This window comes from Bacillus rossius, chromosome 1 (genome assembly GCF_032445375.1).
Source record: "Bacillus rossius redtenbacheri isolate Brsri chromosome 1, Brsri_v3, whole genome shotgun sequence".
Lineage (NCBI taxonomy): Eukaryota > Metazoa > Arthropoda > Insecta > Phasmatodea > Bacillidae > Bacillus > Bacillus rossius.
Genome location: NC_086330.1, coordinates 365,203,723 through 365,222,264, shown reverse-complemented (window position 1 = coordinate 365,222,264; position 18,542 = coordinate 365,203,723). Strand labels below are relative to the sequence as shown.

The window sequence follows — 18,542 nt, the reverse complement described above, 5'->3', positions numbered from 1 at the left end:
CATCAATGTGTTACTTGAAGTGCATATTATATTTGTAGGAAAATGTTTTCTTTAACAGAAAATTGAGGGACCAAAGAAGGCGGCATCTTAGAATCGATGGTGCCTTGTATTAAAGTAAAATCAATAATTTACTCTGCTACATATAATAGAGATGTGAGCATAGTAGGTTTTTAAATTAAGTTTTAACCAGACAAAAGAAGTTATAGTTTGTTAACACATGGGTGTTTAACAAGAGGTTCATGATGAAGCACATTTACTGTTGTTGTAGTAGTAGTATAGTATTTCATAATAATGAAGTTGTCTTCCAAATCCTAGATTATTACCGGGAATCTTACTCTAGCATACAACCACGAAAGACACTAATTAAACTGCCAAGCGATTTAGAAATGAATAAGTTTTGCGTGTGACTGCAAAAACTCCAAATTTGAACATTGCACACAATCATCTTGGTTGCTCGTTCAAACAGCTACTGTTTAGTCCAAACAACTAAATTGTAGGGATGGGATTTTCGAATCTTGGATTCGTCGAATATACAGAATCCTATGGATTCGAGGATTCGTAGGATCCGAGGTGGGATTCGAGGTGGGATTCGAGGTGGGTTTTTAAGAGTTTTAGGTAGTAATTGATAATTGTAGTGCTGGGCGAAGTTTGAAAATTTCGAACCGAACCGAACCCTTACGTTCGGTTCGGTTCGAAACCTCTTAAAATATATTCGAAAAACCGAACGATCGTTTAAAAAAAAATACGTTTTTCTAATTTTCTAACCCCCATTTGAGACCATTCACAAAACAGCTCAACAAAATTCTATTACTTGTAATATTCCGACTTTTATCGCATAATCGTCGCTTCAACAGTTTCAAGCGCAGACAAAATAAAAATAAAATTATTAATCGTCGCATAACTCGCATAGCATTTTTTCATATGGGCGCGCTTTGTTTTTTGATTACTTTAGAGAATTTTGTATGCATTTGTCGTACTACGTAATATAAACTATCGTACAAATGCCAAAGGTATTGTATATTATACCTTTAACTATAGTGCGTATACGAGAAGTGTTGTAAAATCACCAAACATTGCGTACCCCATACGTTAAACTAAAGCGCATGTACGAGAACTCTCGTATTTCGGCAAAACTAACGTGATCAAGTTAACACAACACAAATGCGGTAGGAAATGATTACGTAAATTACGTATTTTAAATTACTGGGATGTATTTATTTTTTTTGGCCTTTTTGGTTATAACAGTCAGGTAATGAAAATATTAATTTAATCTTGTGTATTAAAAGTACTGGTCCAGTAAATGTTACAGTACGGTACTAAGTTGACTAGCGTAGTCGCGGCAGCCATCATTATTTCTCGTGTTTTCTTTTTTCCGACGCAAATTTCTATAACCACACTTTTTACGTTACGTTTACAATATTATTGTTCTTGAGGTGATTTGCGATGAGCAGGCTAACGTCGTTTAAGTTTTCCAAATGGAGAAAAGATAATGACGACCCGGATGACCCAGAACCACCCCAAAAAAACCGTCTAAAGTTTCTTCTAACGAGCAGCATTCTTCCAAGAAAACAGCAACTGCAGACAGCGGGTTTTGTAATGTAGATAGGTAACTTAATTCACATTCGCCTTTTTTTGATGTCCTATTAAAAAGTTTTACTTATTAAAAATGTTAGGTTATGTCTACCACAAAAATATGTAGATAGGTAACTTAATTCACATTCGTCTTTTTTTTTATGTCCTATTAAAAAGTTTTACTTATTAAAAATGTTAGGTTATGTCTACCACAAAAATATGTTATGTGGCCTTATGCTGAATGTTCGTCATCTTTTTAATATTTTTTTTAAATGAAGGTTAGTGTACACATAAAAAGGAATATAGTCTTTTTGAAATTTAGATGTAACTTCTTCACGAATTAAAAGTTGGTATATATATAAGCTAAGCTATATAATGTTTTAATTTTACATATGGCTGGAGAATCTTTCTTTCTCACCACTCAGTTAAAGACCAAAATGCTGGTCATCTGTTCATTTTAATTGAAAACAATTATTTCTGTATGAGGTTCAGTTCGGCTCGGTTCGAAACCAGAGAACTGAGGTTCGTCCAGCTCTAGAAAATTGTAGGTATACCTAAACTATATTATAAAGGTAACGGAAATGGCACAAACATAAGATAAACTACGCTGCATTTTGTCAATTAGCATAACTACTCTATCATTTCCAACTTTCAATAATATAACATTGCAGAAAAAAACGTAACTTTTTTTAAATGGAGTCTGTTATACAAACGTATTTTATTGAAAACATAGGAAGGATTAATTTAACAGAGAATTAGACAGATGCAAACTTACGTGTGTGGTTTTTGAGGTTATTTCTCTCTATTTTATATCAGGTGTATGCACTTATGCACTTATTTTATAATTTTATAAATACACATGTAATTTTTTAAAATAAATGTTTGATTTTTTTTTAATAACATGTGGTGAAGTTTAGTGTGGGACTGGGATTCGAGATTCAATGACAAACACTGAGGATTCGAACAAGGATTCGGATTCGACCAAAATGTGGATTCGTCCCATCCCTACTAAATTGTTTTCTGGATACAGAAATAAGAAAAACTGTAACTTACCACCCTCTTCATTCAGCACTTCTGGAGAGACTGGGCTAAGCAAGCAATACTGAGTGAATTCTGCTAGCATCCTGGCAATGTCAGGAGACTTCGCATCCTCCCGTTGATTTTGTAGCTGATCGTCTACACACAAAATAATACTGTCACCAATGGTTTGTACAGAGTGATTACTTTTGTCATTACCAGCTGCTTGCTTGCCCACAAAAGAGCTCTTACCACAAACCACGTTCGCAAGTAGCTGTCTGTCGCCACAACTGCCGTTTACACATTCCCTCTCAGCAGCAATAATTTCCTTTACAACAGTACCCTCATCACTACCTTTAGATATCTTCATCGGTGGGTTTTCTACATTGGGTACCTCATCATTTTTACAAATATTTCCAACACAGTTGTTCACTTGCTCACTACCCTTATCTTCACCCTCGGGTTGACCACCCGTATCTTCCCCTTCGAGAGTCATTGTAAGGAGACTACCTACACCATTCACTTCATCTTCAATTACCTCATTATGTGAATCTTGTCTGACAATAGATGAGCCTCGTTCTTCCACAACACTTGCCCCATCCCCGTGTACCATCACCTCTTCACTGACGTGCACCTCAACATTTTCATCAGCACGCCTCATCACACACATCTCAGGGGTTCTCTCTTCTTCCACAATGCCTATCGCTTTCCCGACCTCCAGCATCAGCACAGGAGAGTCTTCCAACATCTCAACAACTTTCCCTATCTCAGAAATCGGCTCGAGTGGAACATCGGGAATCGTTAATGCTTTCCCCACCTCAGTGGTCGACTCAAGTGGGGTTTCCATGGCCTCAGAAACTTTCTCGAAATCCAACTCGGGTAGGTTCGTTGAAGCCTTTAACACTTTCTTAACCTCCGACATCGACTCAAGTGGGTTCTCCACGGCCTCCCAGCCATCCTCCTCGTCTGTATCGATAAAGTCCCCAAACAGCTCTTGCTCAGCACTCACCTGCCGCTTGTCCACACCACCTCCATCCTCAAGGGCAAGCACAGCCTGTTTCTTGACGGGATCCTCATCACTTTCACTCGAAACATCAAAGATACTTTTTAATGGAACTGGCACATTTTTCCCTGACGAAGTCTGTTGAACACCATCGCACACTGGGTTTTTGCGCGGCGAAGTAAAATCTGAACCCCAGCCCTGAAACATTTCTTCCGTTATGTTTCCAGCTGGTTCATTCATCCTTCCCCTCTCGCATTTTTCAAAGACTGTTGGTCCACTCTTTGCATTTGTAGCTGCCTCGTCACCACTTGCCTCCAACAGCAAAGCCTCAAGACTCAATGCTTTCTGTTGCTCTACTTCAACTAGAATCTGCCTCTTTTTAAGAGGGATTGCTTTCTGGTTATCTAAGCAACTATCTTGATTCCTTGAGTTTTCCTTATCCACTGGGTTTTGCTCTCTTTCAGGGATATCCACTTGCTGCATATCTGAGTGAGTCACCACTTTCTCAGAAGTATTTGTCTGTTCTTTATCTACAATTATCACCTTCTCTTTCGCAACCCTCAACTGCCGTTTCCCTGGGTATGTTTTAGGTGAAACTGTGCCTATCACACCAAACACATGTTCGAGCTGTTTATCAACCGACTTGGCCATGTGTTCAGTACTCTCTCCCACATGCAACCTTTTGGTCATGTATGGAGTTGAAGTCCTTATGGAATCAACATCTGAAAGCAAAGTATATTTTATTAGTGCACATACAACTCACATCGTATATACAAACAGAAAAATGAGTGAAAATGTAAACATAACAAAAATTAGTAAAACTAACAGGACTGTACAGATATTAAAACTGATTACTACCGAGTATCTATAGATTCATTGGGTGTAACTGATTATTCATACAAATGAGTTCACAGATACTAATACTGTAGAACCTGAAATAATGTTTTTCACTTAATGAAATGTGAAAATAAGGTTTTAATTATATTTTATCCCCAAAAACTCTATTTAATATTAACTTATTATCGGTGTATTGTATTTTGCCAATCTTGACTGTTTAATAATATAATCATTATTAACAAGCATTTACAAGTGAGATACCTTATCGAAATGCCTTTGCAAAGAACTACGTATCAGTAAAAGAGTCAGATAAGATTAGAAACAGGAACCAAAAGTGAAATGATTATCACTCTCTATCATAGAGGAAACTATGGGATAGAATGTAAGGAAAACCAAGGGTAAAATTTGACACTGCTGGTAAGTTATGCAGATGAAACTTTAAGAATTTTCCCCATGATCTTAGCAAATAAACTGCTTTGTTTATGCCCTGCTTTACTCAACTCTATGATTGCGCAGAGTTATACCAGAGGTGATTTAAAGGATCTAGTTATACCAAATCGTATTTCAAAAGCCGGTAAATTACTCAGGGTTAAATTTACACGTAGGTCAAGTAATCCATCATTGCCCTTGGAGTCCTACACAGACCAAATCAATATTTTACAGGCATTGATATTATTTGAGATAATAGATGACAAACGTGATAATACATTCATGTGCTGTTACTAGAGGTTGAAATGTTTTTATTTGGATTTTTTGTTTCCAATAAAGCTTGCAGCACCTTTTAAAAAATGATTCAAGGAAAGCCGAACTCAGCTTAACGAATTATAAGATATTCATAACTCGTGCAGGCTTTTATTCAAAAACTATAAATATAGGCTTTAAGTATTACAATATTTATGAATACAAGTTAAAGCCACTATCTATAGTTTTGCAGAAACACTTAAACCTTTTTATTATTTAATATAATAAATTACTTTTCAGGGAAGGATATTTTGTTTACAATGTAAATAGAACACTAAACTTATAATTGAAGTGATAATTTTTTCACACATTTTCTGCTAAAATATTGTATTTAAATAATTTAAACTAGGTAAATAATTTATATCTCAAAGAACCTACAAAATTGATATTTTTCTAACATTATCCATTTAAGGATGATAAATGATTTTTTTAATTTATATTAAAACTTTCAAATAACTGATGGAAGCAGCACATCCAAATAACTTTAAAACTGAGCAAGTTCAGCCTGTTGCCATCAGACACTAACATCCACGTGAAAGGTATAAAATATATGTGAAATATTGCCAAATTGAACACTTAATCTAAATTACACTTAGGGCTATTTTACATATTTACTTATTTTATTTATATATCAATGACAATAGCAACATTATTATTGATATAGTACATAAAAAAAATTTCATTACTTTTTCATACTACTTCTCTTTGGAAGAGTGAAATGTTAAGATTTCACTGTCTACGGCTTGCACTATCTGTTGAGGTATAGGGAACATGCATGGTTCTATTGCATCCTTTTCTTGCGAGGTACTTGCCCTAATGTGATTTTTAATAGACACGTACTATGTTCAAGTTGCAACAAACAATGCTAGAGCTAGTGTACTTTAGGAGCTGGTACATTGCTATGTGACATTATTTTTATAAAAATAAAAATATAATTATACTGTACCAATTTCTCTAAAAACTCAAACTGACCTAACCTAAATGGGTGGTAAAAAAATTTGGTTTCTATGGTACACTTTAAGAATGAACATTAACATTAATTTCATTCCGAAACATATAACATTGTAATTATGTTAAAGAAAAAACAAATGAAAACACTGCAATCCTAGCTTCAGACTTGAGCTTCTGGCATTTCAAAGAAACTAAACCTTCCAGTTTGTGCTAATGCCTCACGTGTTTTCTATCAGTCCATATATACACAATAAATAAAGCCAAAATAGACAACTAAGCACGCATGTGATGATTACCTCCGGATTCTTTGGTACGATGGGGATCTGTAATGAGACTCATGCCGTGTATGTCTTGAGGCTTTGCAACATTGTCATCACGTCTGTAATAATCATGGTCAACCATGCTCCAATCATTGTATGGGGCTACAACAAACACAACATCCAACACTCACACACAAAAAAAAACCTTTCTTTATTAACAAGTAAAACCTAAATACATTATAAATGATCTTTCCTATCATTACAGTGCTTTCCAGTGCTATTTTCGAGTGACATTAAAACAGTTGGCAACTATACTACTTGACACTTTTCTATGCTTGTATTAGTAATTTTACTATTTGTAGTTGGGCAACTTCTTGAGTTCATGTTTGCTCTGAAACAAGTACAGTAGAACCCTGTTATAATGTTCCTGCATATAATGTTTTCCTGCTTATAATGTCATATTTTTAAAGTCCCAATATTTCCCCCATAAGAACAATGTATTTATTTCCTGCATATAACGTTCATAAATAGTGTAATTTCCTGCTTATAATGTTTGCTTTCTAACATTCAATAAATGGGGAAAAAATGTTTTAAAACCAAATTATACCAACACTTACGATAAAAAGTTTCCTTTATGTATGTTTATGTTTACAATCACTGCCATACAATGTATGAAGTTTGTTAAAATACAATTTTATGCAATATACTGAAGGTACACAATGTTCATAGTTACGTGTCAGTTGGCACCCTTAGTCAACTCTTCTCTTCCTTGCAATTCCAGTGGGTATTCAGATGCATGTACATAGTCCTACGATATTTAAGTTGCCAACCATTGAGCGAGGGCATAACTAAAAGTGTTTTCTATTGCTTACAAATATATTTTTTTTATTCATATGTAGGAATCCCAAAATTAAACATTTTCAGGTGGCGAAGGAGTAGACGTACTCACTCTTAATGTTGTCGTCATGAATCGTGAGACAATTTTACAAAAAATGTGGCAGTGTATCTTTAAAGACAAACAAAATTTAACCAGGGAACAAGACGAAGTTGAAAAATTGTTGGCTTGTTTCAGAAAATTCATGTATCAAGTATACTATCTTTCGTTTTAACATTAAAGTTGTTTACATAGCTTGGTGAGTCCATTGGTACAAAGCTCGAACATTGTTAAGGGCTAAATTGAGATTTCCTGCTTATAACGTTTTCCTGCTTATAATGTTTTTTTCTTGTGCTCCCTTGAAAAACATTATAACAGGGTTCTACTGTACTTCTTGTGAAGTATCATTAATGTGAAAAAATTTTTAAAAATACAAACTCATAACGTAAACATGATATTTAGAATCAAGGGAAGAATTTTTTAAGTGCCTAGACTCCAAACCTAAGCTAATTAAGACTATATTCTGTGGTTTAATCAAACCTATTAATCAACTGTACTATGTAAAGTCAGCTCTTAACTACCCTAAAAGCGGATCACCTGCTTTCTGCTTATCCGCAGCACCTGTAGTCACATACAATTAGCCTGTTTCATCTATACTAATAATAAAACTGTTTGAGGTTAAGTCTGTACAGTGAATGAAATGATAAAAAAAAACTACTGAAAATGATTATTAACACTGTTTAGAACTTAAAAATATATGTTTTTAATTTTTTGTATTTGTTAATCAAGAACTGCTTGATGGATTTGGTTGAAAGGTGTTTGGCTAACTTAAATACTAGGCTATATATATAAACATAACCCCACCACTAAGGGGGTAAATGATTTTAATACAATTAACTATATCACCAAAACTAATCAAACATAAAGAAAGATATTGGGTAACAATTAATATTAAACATATCAAATCTACGAACTGCTATTTTACCATTCTGGGAAATCTAACACCAAAGGGGTTTAAAAAGGTTTGTGTAATTGGTTTTTTAAAATAAAATAAAAATTCTGAATCAATTAAGAAAGAACAATGCACATGTACATCAACATATTGTATTTTATTTTCATTTATCAAAATTTTGCCTATATGGAGGTGAAAAAATAAGTTTTTTTAAAAATCATCTTCAAAACTAATAAAGAACGACATAAAATATTTGGTAGGAATAATAAAAATAATAAACCACACCTTAATTTTTAACCACTTTGCTAGATCCCTAAGAGATGTAAAAGGAGTAAATTTGGTTGTAGGATAAAAAAACTCAGATCCAAATCAACTAGATCTAAAAGTAAGAAATTAAGAATGAACCAAAAGCACATGATCCAAGATTTGCATTTTGTAATTTTTTCGGAATTCAACTAAGGGAATGAATAGGAAGATATAAAATATCATATTTCCAAAGCAAATCAAGCTGGAGGTAAACTGATTAACATGAGTGTCCTTGGAATGTTTTTGTATTTTCTCCGATTCGACTGTAAAGGGGGTAGGTAAAGTTTTTTTCACGTAAAAAAAGGTTAGTCTAAAACAATTAAGAGATAATAATTGAGCATGATTGACTTAAATAATTAGCTATGTAAGATTCTTTTACCATTTTGAAAATTTGACCCCAAAAGCAGTGGAATGGGGAAGTAAATTTTTATAGTAATAAATCATACTTCTATACAATTAAGCAGGAAGAAAGAAAATGAGATAGAATAATGTACACCATATGATTTCATACTATGTTTTTACCTTTACCAGTTTTCTATATCAGAGTGCAAAAGACGTGAAAAGGCAGTCGATTTTCTTTTATTATAAAAGTCGTACTTCAGAAGCTAATCATGCGGGATATAGTAATTCTGTAGTCTTTACAAACATACAAAATCTACCCATTTTTTTTACTACTTGCTGAAATTTAATGCAAAAGGTGAAAGAAAATGCTGTAAAATGTTATCAATGATTAATGAATATACCTTAAAATACCTTCTCTTATTCAACATCATCTGAAATATCACCTCTTTAGTTATATGGACATAGTTTAAAAAATCAAAAATAAATGGAATTCACTTAGTCAGATCTGGCAACATAAATTTAAATTCAATATAAAATTAAGTTACTGTAAAGATTTTGGATTTCACACACGTGGTGAAAATAAAAACAGGAGTAGTTTTGTTTTATTAGGTTAACAGCTATTTCTATATTTACTAGATCTATATGGGCATCCCTGCAGAAAAAACGAAAAATTTGGGAAGTTTCTATAATATATAATAATACATAATAATAATAATAACAACAATAACAACAACAACAACCACCATCATAATAATACTAAGCGTAACTACTAATCAAATAATATGCAAGATAAGATACCTGATACATGTACATATTCACTATCTTAATTAAAATAGAACAGACAGGTGTTTCACAATTTTTTAAATTGGCTACAGTTATAAAATGGAAAGGGGGTAAATATGATTTCATCAAAGTGAAACATATCTTCAAATACACTAAAATGGGAGTTATAAAATAGGATACGTAATTAATCTATAATAAAAATTAAAAAGTCATCTGTAGTGCCACTTCAGAAAATATTGTTTTTATACCATTTTGTAATGAATTAAATATTATATACACCTAACATTTTATTATGTCTACTTATATAGTAAAAAACACTTGGAATCATTCACATATTTTCATTAAAATGCTGAAACGTCCGAATTGCGATTGGGCAGGCGTGAGTTAGGGTCTTTTGGCATTTATTGTGTGCCTCCAAAGCTAACCAGAGGGCAGCTGTGTTTGTTGTTAGTTGCAAAAACCCCTAGCCACTAACTCATGACTTGATGCCTTCCTCTGTTTCAGTAGGGACTTTCCACCTCTCATATCTCATATAGTACTCTTTATTCTTTTACTATCAGCCCACCTAAGGCCCTTTGCCGGCGTCCCACGAACCCCAAAGGGAAGAGACAGGGAAAACTCCAGCTCAGCGATCTGGGTTCGACCCTCGCACCTTGCCGCACTTCCTACCAATCAGCAGTGACTGTGTGTACCGAGCTAAATCGGTCGGCTGGGAAGCAGTCCACTACGGTATCTGCCCCCCCATAACTGCCGACCCAGAGGCTTAGTTTTGACTGTGAGTACCGAGCTAAATTAGTTGGCTGGGAAAACACCACCACTAGCTGTCAGCCAGGCACTGACAGCTACTGATACTGAAGGGGAGTCTAGTGGAGAGAGGCCCTCAGGCCTGGTTGGCCAAGGAGGGAAGCCCTGCCCCTTAGTTCTGTGACATCACACCACACTGTACTGGCAGCACGGCCCGCCATCCTGACCGAGCGCAACTCCTGAACGCAACAGAAGAAATGCTGCCTACCCACACCTTCTTCCAGGGCAGGGGAATTCCTGCAGCCTAGATGAGGTAACACCACAGCCTCCAAAATGGAATTGGACGTATCAGGTCAAAATTTTTTTTTTAAACATTAAAAAAGAACGCAAGATATATATTTAACAAACCCATGAACTCGTGCACGCTGACTTACTTGCAGGTGACTCCGACATGTATCCCTCTTCCAGCGAGAACGGCGCCGAAACAATCGTGGGAAGCTGTAGGTTACGGCAGCTGTCGACACTGCCGGTCCAACACTCCGTCTCCTGGGACGCCTGGGACACTGCAACATGCGTGCAAACAGCCGTGGTAACAGCCCTTCTCCAGCGTGTACTGCACGAGTGACCGCATGCACACAGCCGTCACTCGTAGCATGCCCTTACCGCTTGGCATTTACATGCCAACATAGCAATCAATCATTGTGAACAATGTTATTCAGTTTTTGAAAAATATTTATTTCTGGAATAAAAAACAAAATTAACTCATCTTCACACACTTGTTATATTCACCCATATTGTTTATTAATGGCTGCCACAATGTTTCAAACATACCAAGTTCTGCAATACTACAAACACATTTCCTCCAAATTTCCTCTTGTACAAGACATTTTCATTCAGATTTCTTTTGTTTTCAGTAGTAATGTCCATTGGTCACAGATAAATGCAGAAAGTGAGCTGTTTATCCACTGGGTTGCATGCTGGTGGATTGATGGTGACTACAGATTTGTGCATTATTGAAACTACTGTGTTTGCTTTATTATCGACCATAGCAAAGCAGTGCTGGTGTTTTCCATTGTTTTGAAAGACTTTTCAATTGGAAACATAAATTTATCATTCACAGAGAGTCCATAAAAATGTTAAAAAATTTTAAGTATTCAATTAATTTATTTGATGGGAGCTAAAATCTTTATCACAATAAATATACAGTTTTTATCACATAATTGTAGCATATTTTATGCTAAAATCAAGTTTGAAAAGAAGGGTGCGATTTTTATGCTCGAAAAGCATTTTTGTTGAGGTTGTTCTTCATAAAAACGTGCGTAGCATTAAAATTATGTTTAATTAAATAGCAGAGTATATAAAAGCACGCAAAACATTAAAATTAATTATTCATGCAAACAAAAACATATTTCGTTCAACTTAAATGGAGAAAAGAAAACCGTGACCCAAATGTGAGCCAGAACTAACATAGTGTACCCATAAAATCAGCTCAACACACTGATCCCAATATCTTTTTAGTTTTCTACATAGTAAAATTCCTGACTCTCACTGTGATTGCCAACTTCCCGGAGCAAGTGCAACCACGCAACATGATACACAATAAATTTCTGGAAAACAAAATTGTACAAATAAAAAAACAATGTCCCTAAAAACCAATTACACACTAAATATGTATCTAGCTTCAGTAATCAGCTTGCAATCATAATTTTATAATACTGCAACATAACATGTATAGTTGGCCAATGGAGCAATGCTCTTTGAGACATAAAAAAAAATTACTGATACATTAACATTGAATTTTTTCAGAAACTTACCAAATATTTGTAAACATTTTGCACTGTCGAAACTGAATATGCTAACATACAGATGTGTTAGGTCATAAATGAAGAATTATATCTTAGCAAAAGTTAATTTCTCTGTTGGGTTTATGCAGACATAGACTTTAGTAAATGTCCATCAAAGTCATTAATTCGTATGCATGTGTGCATGAGAGCATGCATGTGTGTGCTGTGTGTGCGTATGTGTATGGCACTAAATAAATTCTATACAAAACTGTCTATGTCTATTAAAATGTGTTTCACTTATACTATAAAATTAAATAAGATAAGAGTTTAAATTTAAATTTCTGTGAGACTACACTATACCAGTCTATGATCTTTGAAAATTGAAGAATTTTCATGGAATCACATTATTATTTATGACAAAAAAAAATTATAACCATACATATCTACAAATGTTATACATCATAAGAGTAGGTTTCTATCACTACTTATGCGGATGTCAAAACTGCAGCACGTATTCGACCTCAATTAAGACATTATGAAAATTTCCAGTTTATACCTTCTCACATATCCAAGATTTTTTTTTGTTAAGTTATGGATTAGAATAAAAAATTATTTTGGACAGACGTACCTACATTTTCGCCCTAACAAGCACTTTACATCTGTCATCTTGCACTGTATCACTATCAGCTTACAGATACAATATCTTTCTCTCTCAACACTTACTCAGTCCAGCGAGAACTTCAATGTTAAGCAGATTCTTTTTGTTTATTAATGGCGTAAAAATAATTTAGAAAATATCAAATCATTACACAATTTAAAAGACACAATTTTATGAGTGGTGAAACATGAAAGCTAGCGAATGCCACAGCCACAATTTTTATTACACCCTTCCAGGTTGAAAACTACCAAGTGCAAACATACATACAACGCAACACACCAAAACAGCATGAGTCTCTCCCAAAACACGGTAATGGATGCAGCATAATAACCTGTCTGCTGCCAGACAAACCCGAGCCTGTAGATTACCGCAGGTCTAAACACACACTCCAGCAAGAAGAGACACAATGCAGCCCACGTACATGGAGACTGCAGGGTCTGGATGCCAGAGTCAGGGGACTTATCGCTGCACCCGTCATCCACGCCAGGGACCACCGTCTCAGAGCGCGCCGTCCTGTCCCCTGCCAGGCCACTCACTGCAAAACACAAGCGACTCGGAGACCACACCACCAGCACACCATACTTACCATCTCCCTGTACACACTTACACCACACAAGTGACACTTTTAGAAGAGGCGTAACCTGCAAAACAGATGAACAATACAATTGGGAAAGTCACGACACAAGACACATTCATTCGATCATTCCCGAGCATATGCCCTCTCCCTTCCTCTACGGGTTGTTCTGCTATTGCGATCGTCACTCGGCCGGCGGAACACTGGAACTGCAACGTCGCGCTAACAGGAACATGACAACCATCAGATCCGTAAACACAAGAGTAATACCAGCGTGTCTAGCCGACTGGATGTCTCAAATACCTTTCAGCTGAAAACGATGGCTAATTGCAAGGTTTCCTATCAGAGACGACCAACCCTGACTCATTTGTAGTCAGTCGCAGAGAGCAGTGCGAACGCTGAGCTAGTCCAAAAAATGAAGTTCTTATCTTGGACACACCTGCTCGTTGTTAGCTTTGGAAAAGTCACTGCAAAATGTGTTCTTGATGCCGTTCCATCCCTAACTCTTCCCTTGAATCACCTACAGTTTTGACAGTAATGCTATCTTCACGACGCTGTCGGAATAATTCCGCTAGAGGAAGTAAAGGACGTACTAATAATTTGTTGTCAAGATAAAGGCTGGATACGAGTGATTTAATGCAAGAATGGTTAAGACTGGTGTGAAATCGGCATCTGGGTGCACTTCTGAAGAAAAGGGGCATGTTGATCCTTGATGTGTTTCGGGGACATCTGACACCTGAGATTACAACTACGATAAATAATTTTAACACAGACTTGGTTGTTATATCAAATGGAATGACAAGCCAGGTACAAGTTCTCAATGTTGTCGTAAACAAGCCATTTAGTACCACCTTCGGCAAAAGTATAGTGATTGGCTGCTTACGGGTGACTATTCTCTGACACAGACTAGGAAAATTAAGAAACCATTAAATCTTCAGCTTACAAGATGGATTTCTACATCAAGGTGAAGGATAACTTCAGATTCTATTGTCCGCGGCTTTAAAAAGTGCTGCATTTCAAATGCCATGAATGGCACTGAAGACGATCTGTGCTGGCAAGATGAAGATAAAAGCAGTAGCAGCCGCAGCGGCATTAGCAGCAGCATTGCAGAAACTGACGGTGAATGATTATACTTACCAGAATCATAAAAAACTTTAATATATCTATGTAAATTAAGTGTTATTGTAAATATTATTTGTTTAGTGTTGTGACAAACCCAATTTTATCTTGGCCTAGGTAAGTTTAACTATTTAAATTTTATTACATATTTAATTTAAAAAAATAACTATGATCTCCTCTCCAAACATTCTTTCTTTTTCTTAGACTCTCAATCAAGTTTGGGGTCGCAGTATCCTTGGATAAATACGGTAACTAGTCATGTGCATTATTTTATAAAATTTATATGTAGCTAACCTGTCTCAACAACCATCTACATGATTTTTAATTATTTCAGAACCCCAACAGAGCCTCCATTTTTTAACAAATCAAAGTTTCCAAGAACAATTCACTTTTGAATTTCCACCAGCAAAGGAGGTGACGGAATAATTCCCACAGTTTTGTGACATCGATCCGATACATAATTCCACTAGCGAGTGTTCAAGAATAGTGTTTAGCAAATCTCTTATCGGATTTCAGTCTTAAATCTAGCAGAATTATTCAGACAGCGTCAAGAATACGCCCGCCATCACTCACAGCACTCAATTTTCAAGAAGAATTATTTTCAAATCTTAAGTCTCCACTAACACACCAATAAGAAATAACTAACGGCAGTAGTGGAGGGGAAGGGAAAATAAATATTTCAGTTACTAACCACAACATATGGGTGTAATTATCTGCAAATACAGCCTGCAACTAACTCTAAAGTTAAGTATAATGGTAATAACTCTTAAGAGCTATCTAACACACCACAACCCAATGAATTCAATCTATCACCGCATTAAAGTACATTCTTGGCAGGTTGCCTTGAAAGCCACACATTTCAAAACCACCAGCTGTGGCACGATAATACAAACACCAGCTGACAGACAACGTACATGGAAAATAATTTACAATCCTGCATTTTGTACACATGACTACAACATAACACTCAACCACTTTTTGACAACACTCTGAAAAACTATGACTCCCATTAAGTAACCAACATTAAAACAGAACCAATGCCAGTACACACTATACTAGTTATTAAATACTAGAGCTGTGCCAATAGATATCATCAGAAGCCGATTTTGCAAATATTGAGTTGAATCGGCGTTTCTGCCAATTCACGATACGTTTGTTATTTTTCGACCAATATTACTGAAAAATGAAAGTGCCTGTCATAACCTAAAAATCCACCAGTACCCTTACATTTTTCATACTACTACATATTTGAAAATAATTTCTTAGCTGTGTGTGCCAAACGTACATAAAAAACTTAATCATCCTATGTTTTAAAAACATTTTTTAATCTAATACATCATAAATAAATATATCACCAGCATGCTAAAGTTAGAAATGAACAAAAACTTGCTTTATTTAGAGCATGGCTACTTTTACAAACAACGGAAAATACCAAATGCTTGAACTGCAAAGAAATGTTCATAATATTGTGACGGAGACATTTTTAATTAACTTACGTGAAGTTATTAAAATTGAATTTAAAAAAAATATATGACTTTAACATAACATAAATCACTTATACTGTTTCCTGTGCAAAGCGACCACATGAAATGCATTTCCGTATTAATGTTTGGTACCGTAAATTTTCACTGCCGCAAACGCTAAGATGCTATTAGAATTCCCGTTCTTGAGTAGTAAATATGTACAATATCTCACAATTTTGCAGATTGAAAATTTTGTATTTTGTGAATCAATATATTTCATAGTTACCTATTATTAAATATTGTTATTTTAAATAATTAATTTTCCACCCTCCATTAATAAATCCATGTTTAAATAACCTACCAATTGTCAACAAACAAATGAAAAGCTAAAATTACAAGTTAAAAAAAGAGATTATGTTCAGTTTATAAACTAAAATACATGTGCATTTGCATTGCATGATTTTCTTAGAATGAGTTATTTTGGGTAATTTAGTAAATTTATAAAAATATTTTAACCAAAATCTGTGTTCTCCCGTATCAGTTCGGAATCGGTGAATTTGCAACAATCGTATCGGCATATCTGCCAAATTTTGTGAATTGGTACAGCTGTATTAAATACTTCCTCAAATCTGCACAAAGATATATAGATATATATAGGTAATGCACACAAGCTATGTTACCCACAACTTCACTAAGAGTAAATTGTTCTTACCTTCAGTAATGAGATCCTCCGTACCCACACACGCATCGTGGAGCAAAGCACAATCGCTGTCGCCCACTGCAACGTCTCGGGACGAAGTGTCCACCTTAGCACTCAGCGTCTCATCACAATCGTCTTCACCATCAACATCGTCCTCCTTGACTTCTTCCAAACTTTTGAATAATGGAGTGTAACGCATAGCGTCTGAAATTTTCTTACCCGCCATACTCTTTTCACAATTTTCCAACCAAACTGCTTGCTTCCTCGATAATTTACCTGGAAAAATTGACATGTGTTAATACTGAGAGAAAGTATATCACTTACCATAAAAAAAAAAAGAAACTAGTGTTGTATTGGTTCTACTTTTTTACTTGGTTCTTATTCTTAAAAAAATTGGTTCTCAGTTCCAGGTTAACCTGCACACAATTTACAGCCACCAAAGACACACAGTAAGTCCTAATAAATGGTGTGTTTATTTGTTTAATATGATTTATCAGCACCCCAGTTTACCATATTCCAACCACAAACAAGTTACCTAGCCCCTAGGCAGCACAGTATCTTCACTTCTCACTACGTGCTGGAGCAGCACTGTACCCATATTATTAAACCCCTTTCTGACATTAATTTCCTGCAGGAATATGAATGTCTTTAATCTCGGGTTGGGTGTCACTTCAAATGAGGATTCAACACCACTTAAAACTCGTATACCATGAAAGCTACAGCGTTGAAGTAAATATATCCTAGTAGATCAGATTTTTCTCGCGGTTGTTATGTATGACCACCCGATTATCATTTAGGAAATTAGACCTATTATTAAAAAAAAAATTAACATATTCTATTTAAAAATACATTATTTAAATTTTAAAACTATTTGGGTTTTTACAAAAACCACTAGGTTTAAACCATGTTTTAAATCATTGCAATTTAAATCAGCCAACCCTGCTAAGCTACACCCACCCAGCTGCCCTGTGGTAGGGCCTGACTCATAGACCCTCGGTAGAAACCAGAGGGGGCAACAAGGTTTCCTTGAATAATTATAGCTATGTTCTCAGTTTAGTCATATTTGATTTTAACCAGATTGATATACATACCTAATGATAGTACCTAGTTCTTACTTGGTTGGCAAGATTTTTTTTTTCACTATATGAGTACCACACACAAAGTTTATGGTTTTACTTTTTTTTTCTCAGTGGTTTTTAAACATGATGGTGTTACGGATATAAGAAATAAATGATAAAAACATTAAAACTTTCTAGGGGTGTGCGAATAGTGGATTTTGATGGTCGAATAATTTTGAATCGAATAGTAAAATTTTCGAATAGAATGCGAATAGTTTCGAAGTCGAATAGTTGTAATATATATATATATATTTTATGTTACTACACTGAACAATGGCGGGTTTTTATCTATTTAGTTTATACAAGATATTTTCTGTGAATGAAACCACAAAAAAAAGTTCACTTCACGATTTTTATATTAACAAAAACTTCGTTAGCTCACACGGGGAAAACGATAAATCCACCCAATATTGCAGTAATTCACAATTGTTTAACGTTGAAAATTAAAATATTTGTTCTTAAGTAAAAATGTGAATGTTGAAGCATCTCAAAATGGAAACATTTTATTACACATATCATATTTGTACTTTGTGTACAATCGCGTGTTAACATTGACGTTAATTTAATTTCAGATTTTTAACGGAAAATTTGTACTAAAATATCACAGCTATTTTCAGAACGATTGTTTACGTTTACAAAACATTTCGGAAGTAATGTTTGGAAATTCATGGCTGCCAACTCTTTCCACAATATTTCTTTGTTGTAAAACGAACATTGCCGAACACGCATGAAGACGCCATATTT

At 35.0% G+C, this 18,542-nt stretch overlaps 1 protein-coding gene across 3 annotated transcripts in view; it reads right to left on the bottom strand.

The window, feature by feature from the left end:
• Positions 1–18,542, bottom strand: part of LOC134528365 (uncharacterized) — a 73,010-nt gene that overhangs the window by 33,372 nt on the left and 21,096 nt on the right. The window contains exons 6-11 of one of the 3 annotated variants that reach the window (XM_063361934.1): positions 16,693–16,956; positions 13,246–13,359; positions 10,817–10,945; positions 6,418–6,543; positions 2,842–4,314; positions 2,626–2,748 (exon numbers count right to left, since the gene is read on the bottom strand). In XM_063361934.1, the coding sequence (XP_063218004.1) occupies positions 2,626–2,748; positions 2,842–4,314; positions 6,418–6,543; positions 10,817–10,945; positions 13,246–13,359; positions 16,693–16,956 (2,229 nt within the window). Of the gene's footprint in view, positions 1–2,625; positions 4,315–6,417; positions 6,544–10,816; positions 10,946–13,155; positions 13,360–16,692; positions 16,957–18,542 lie in introns of all 3 variants that reach the window. The other 2 variants (XM_063361932.1, XM_063361933.1) reach the window with 2 other exon arrangements.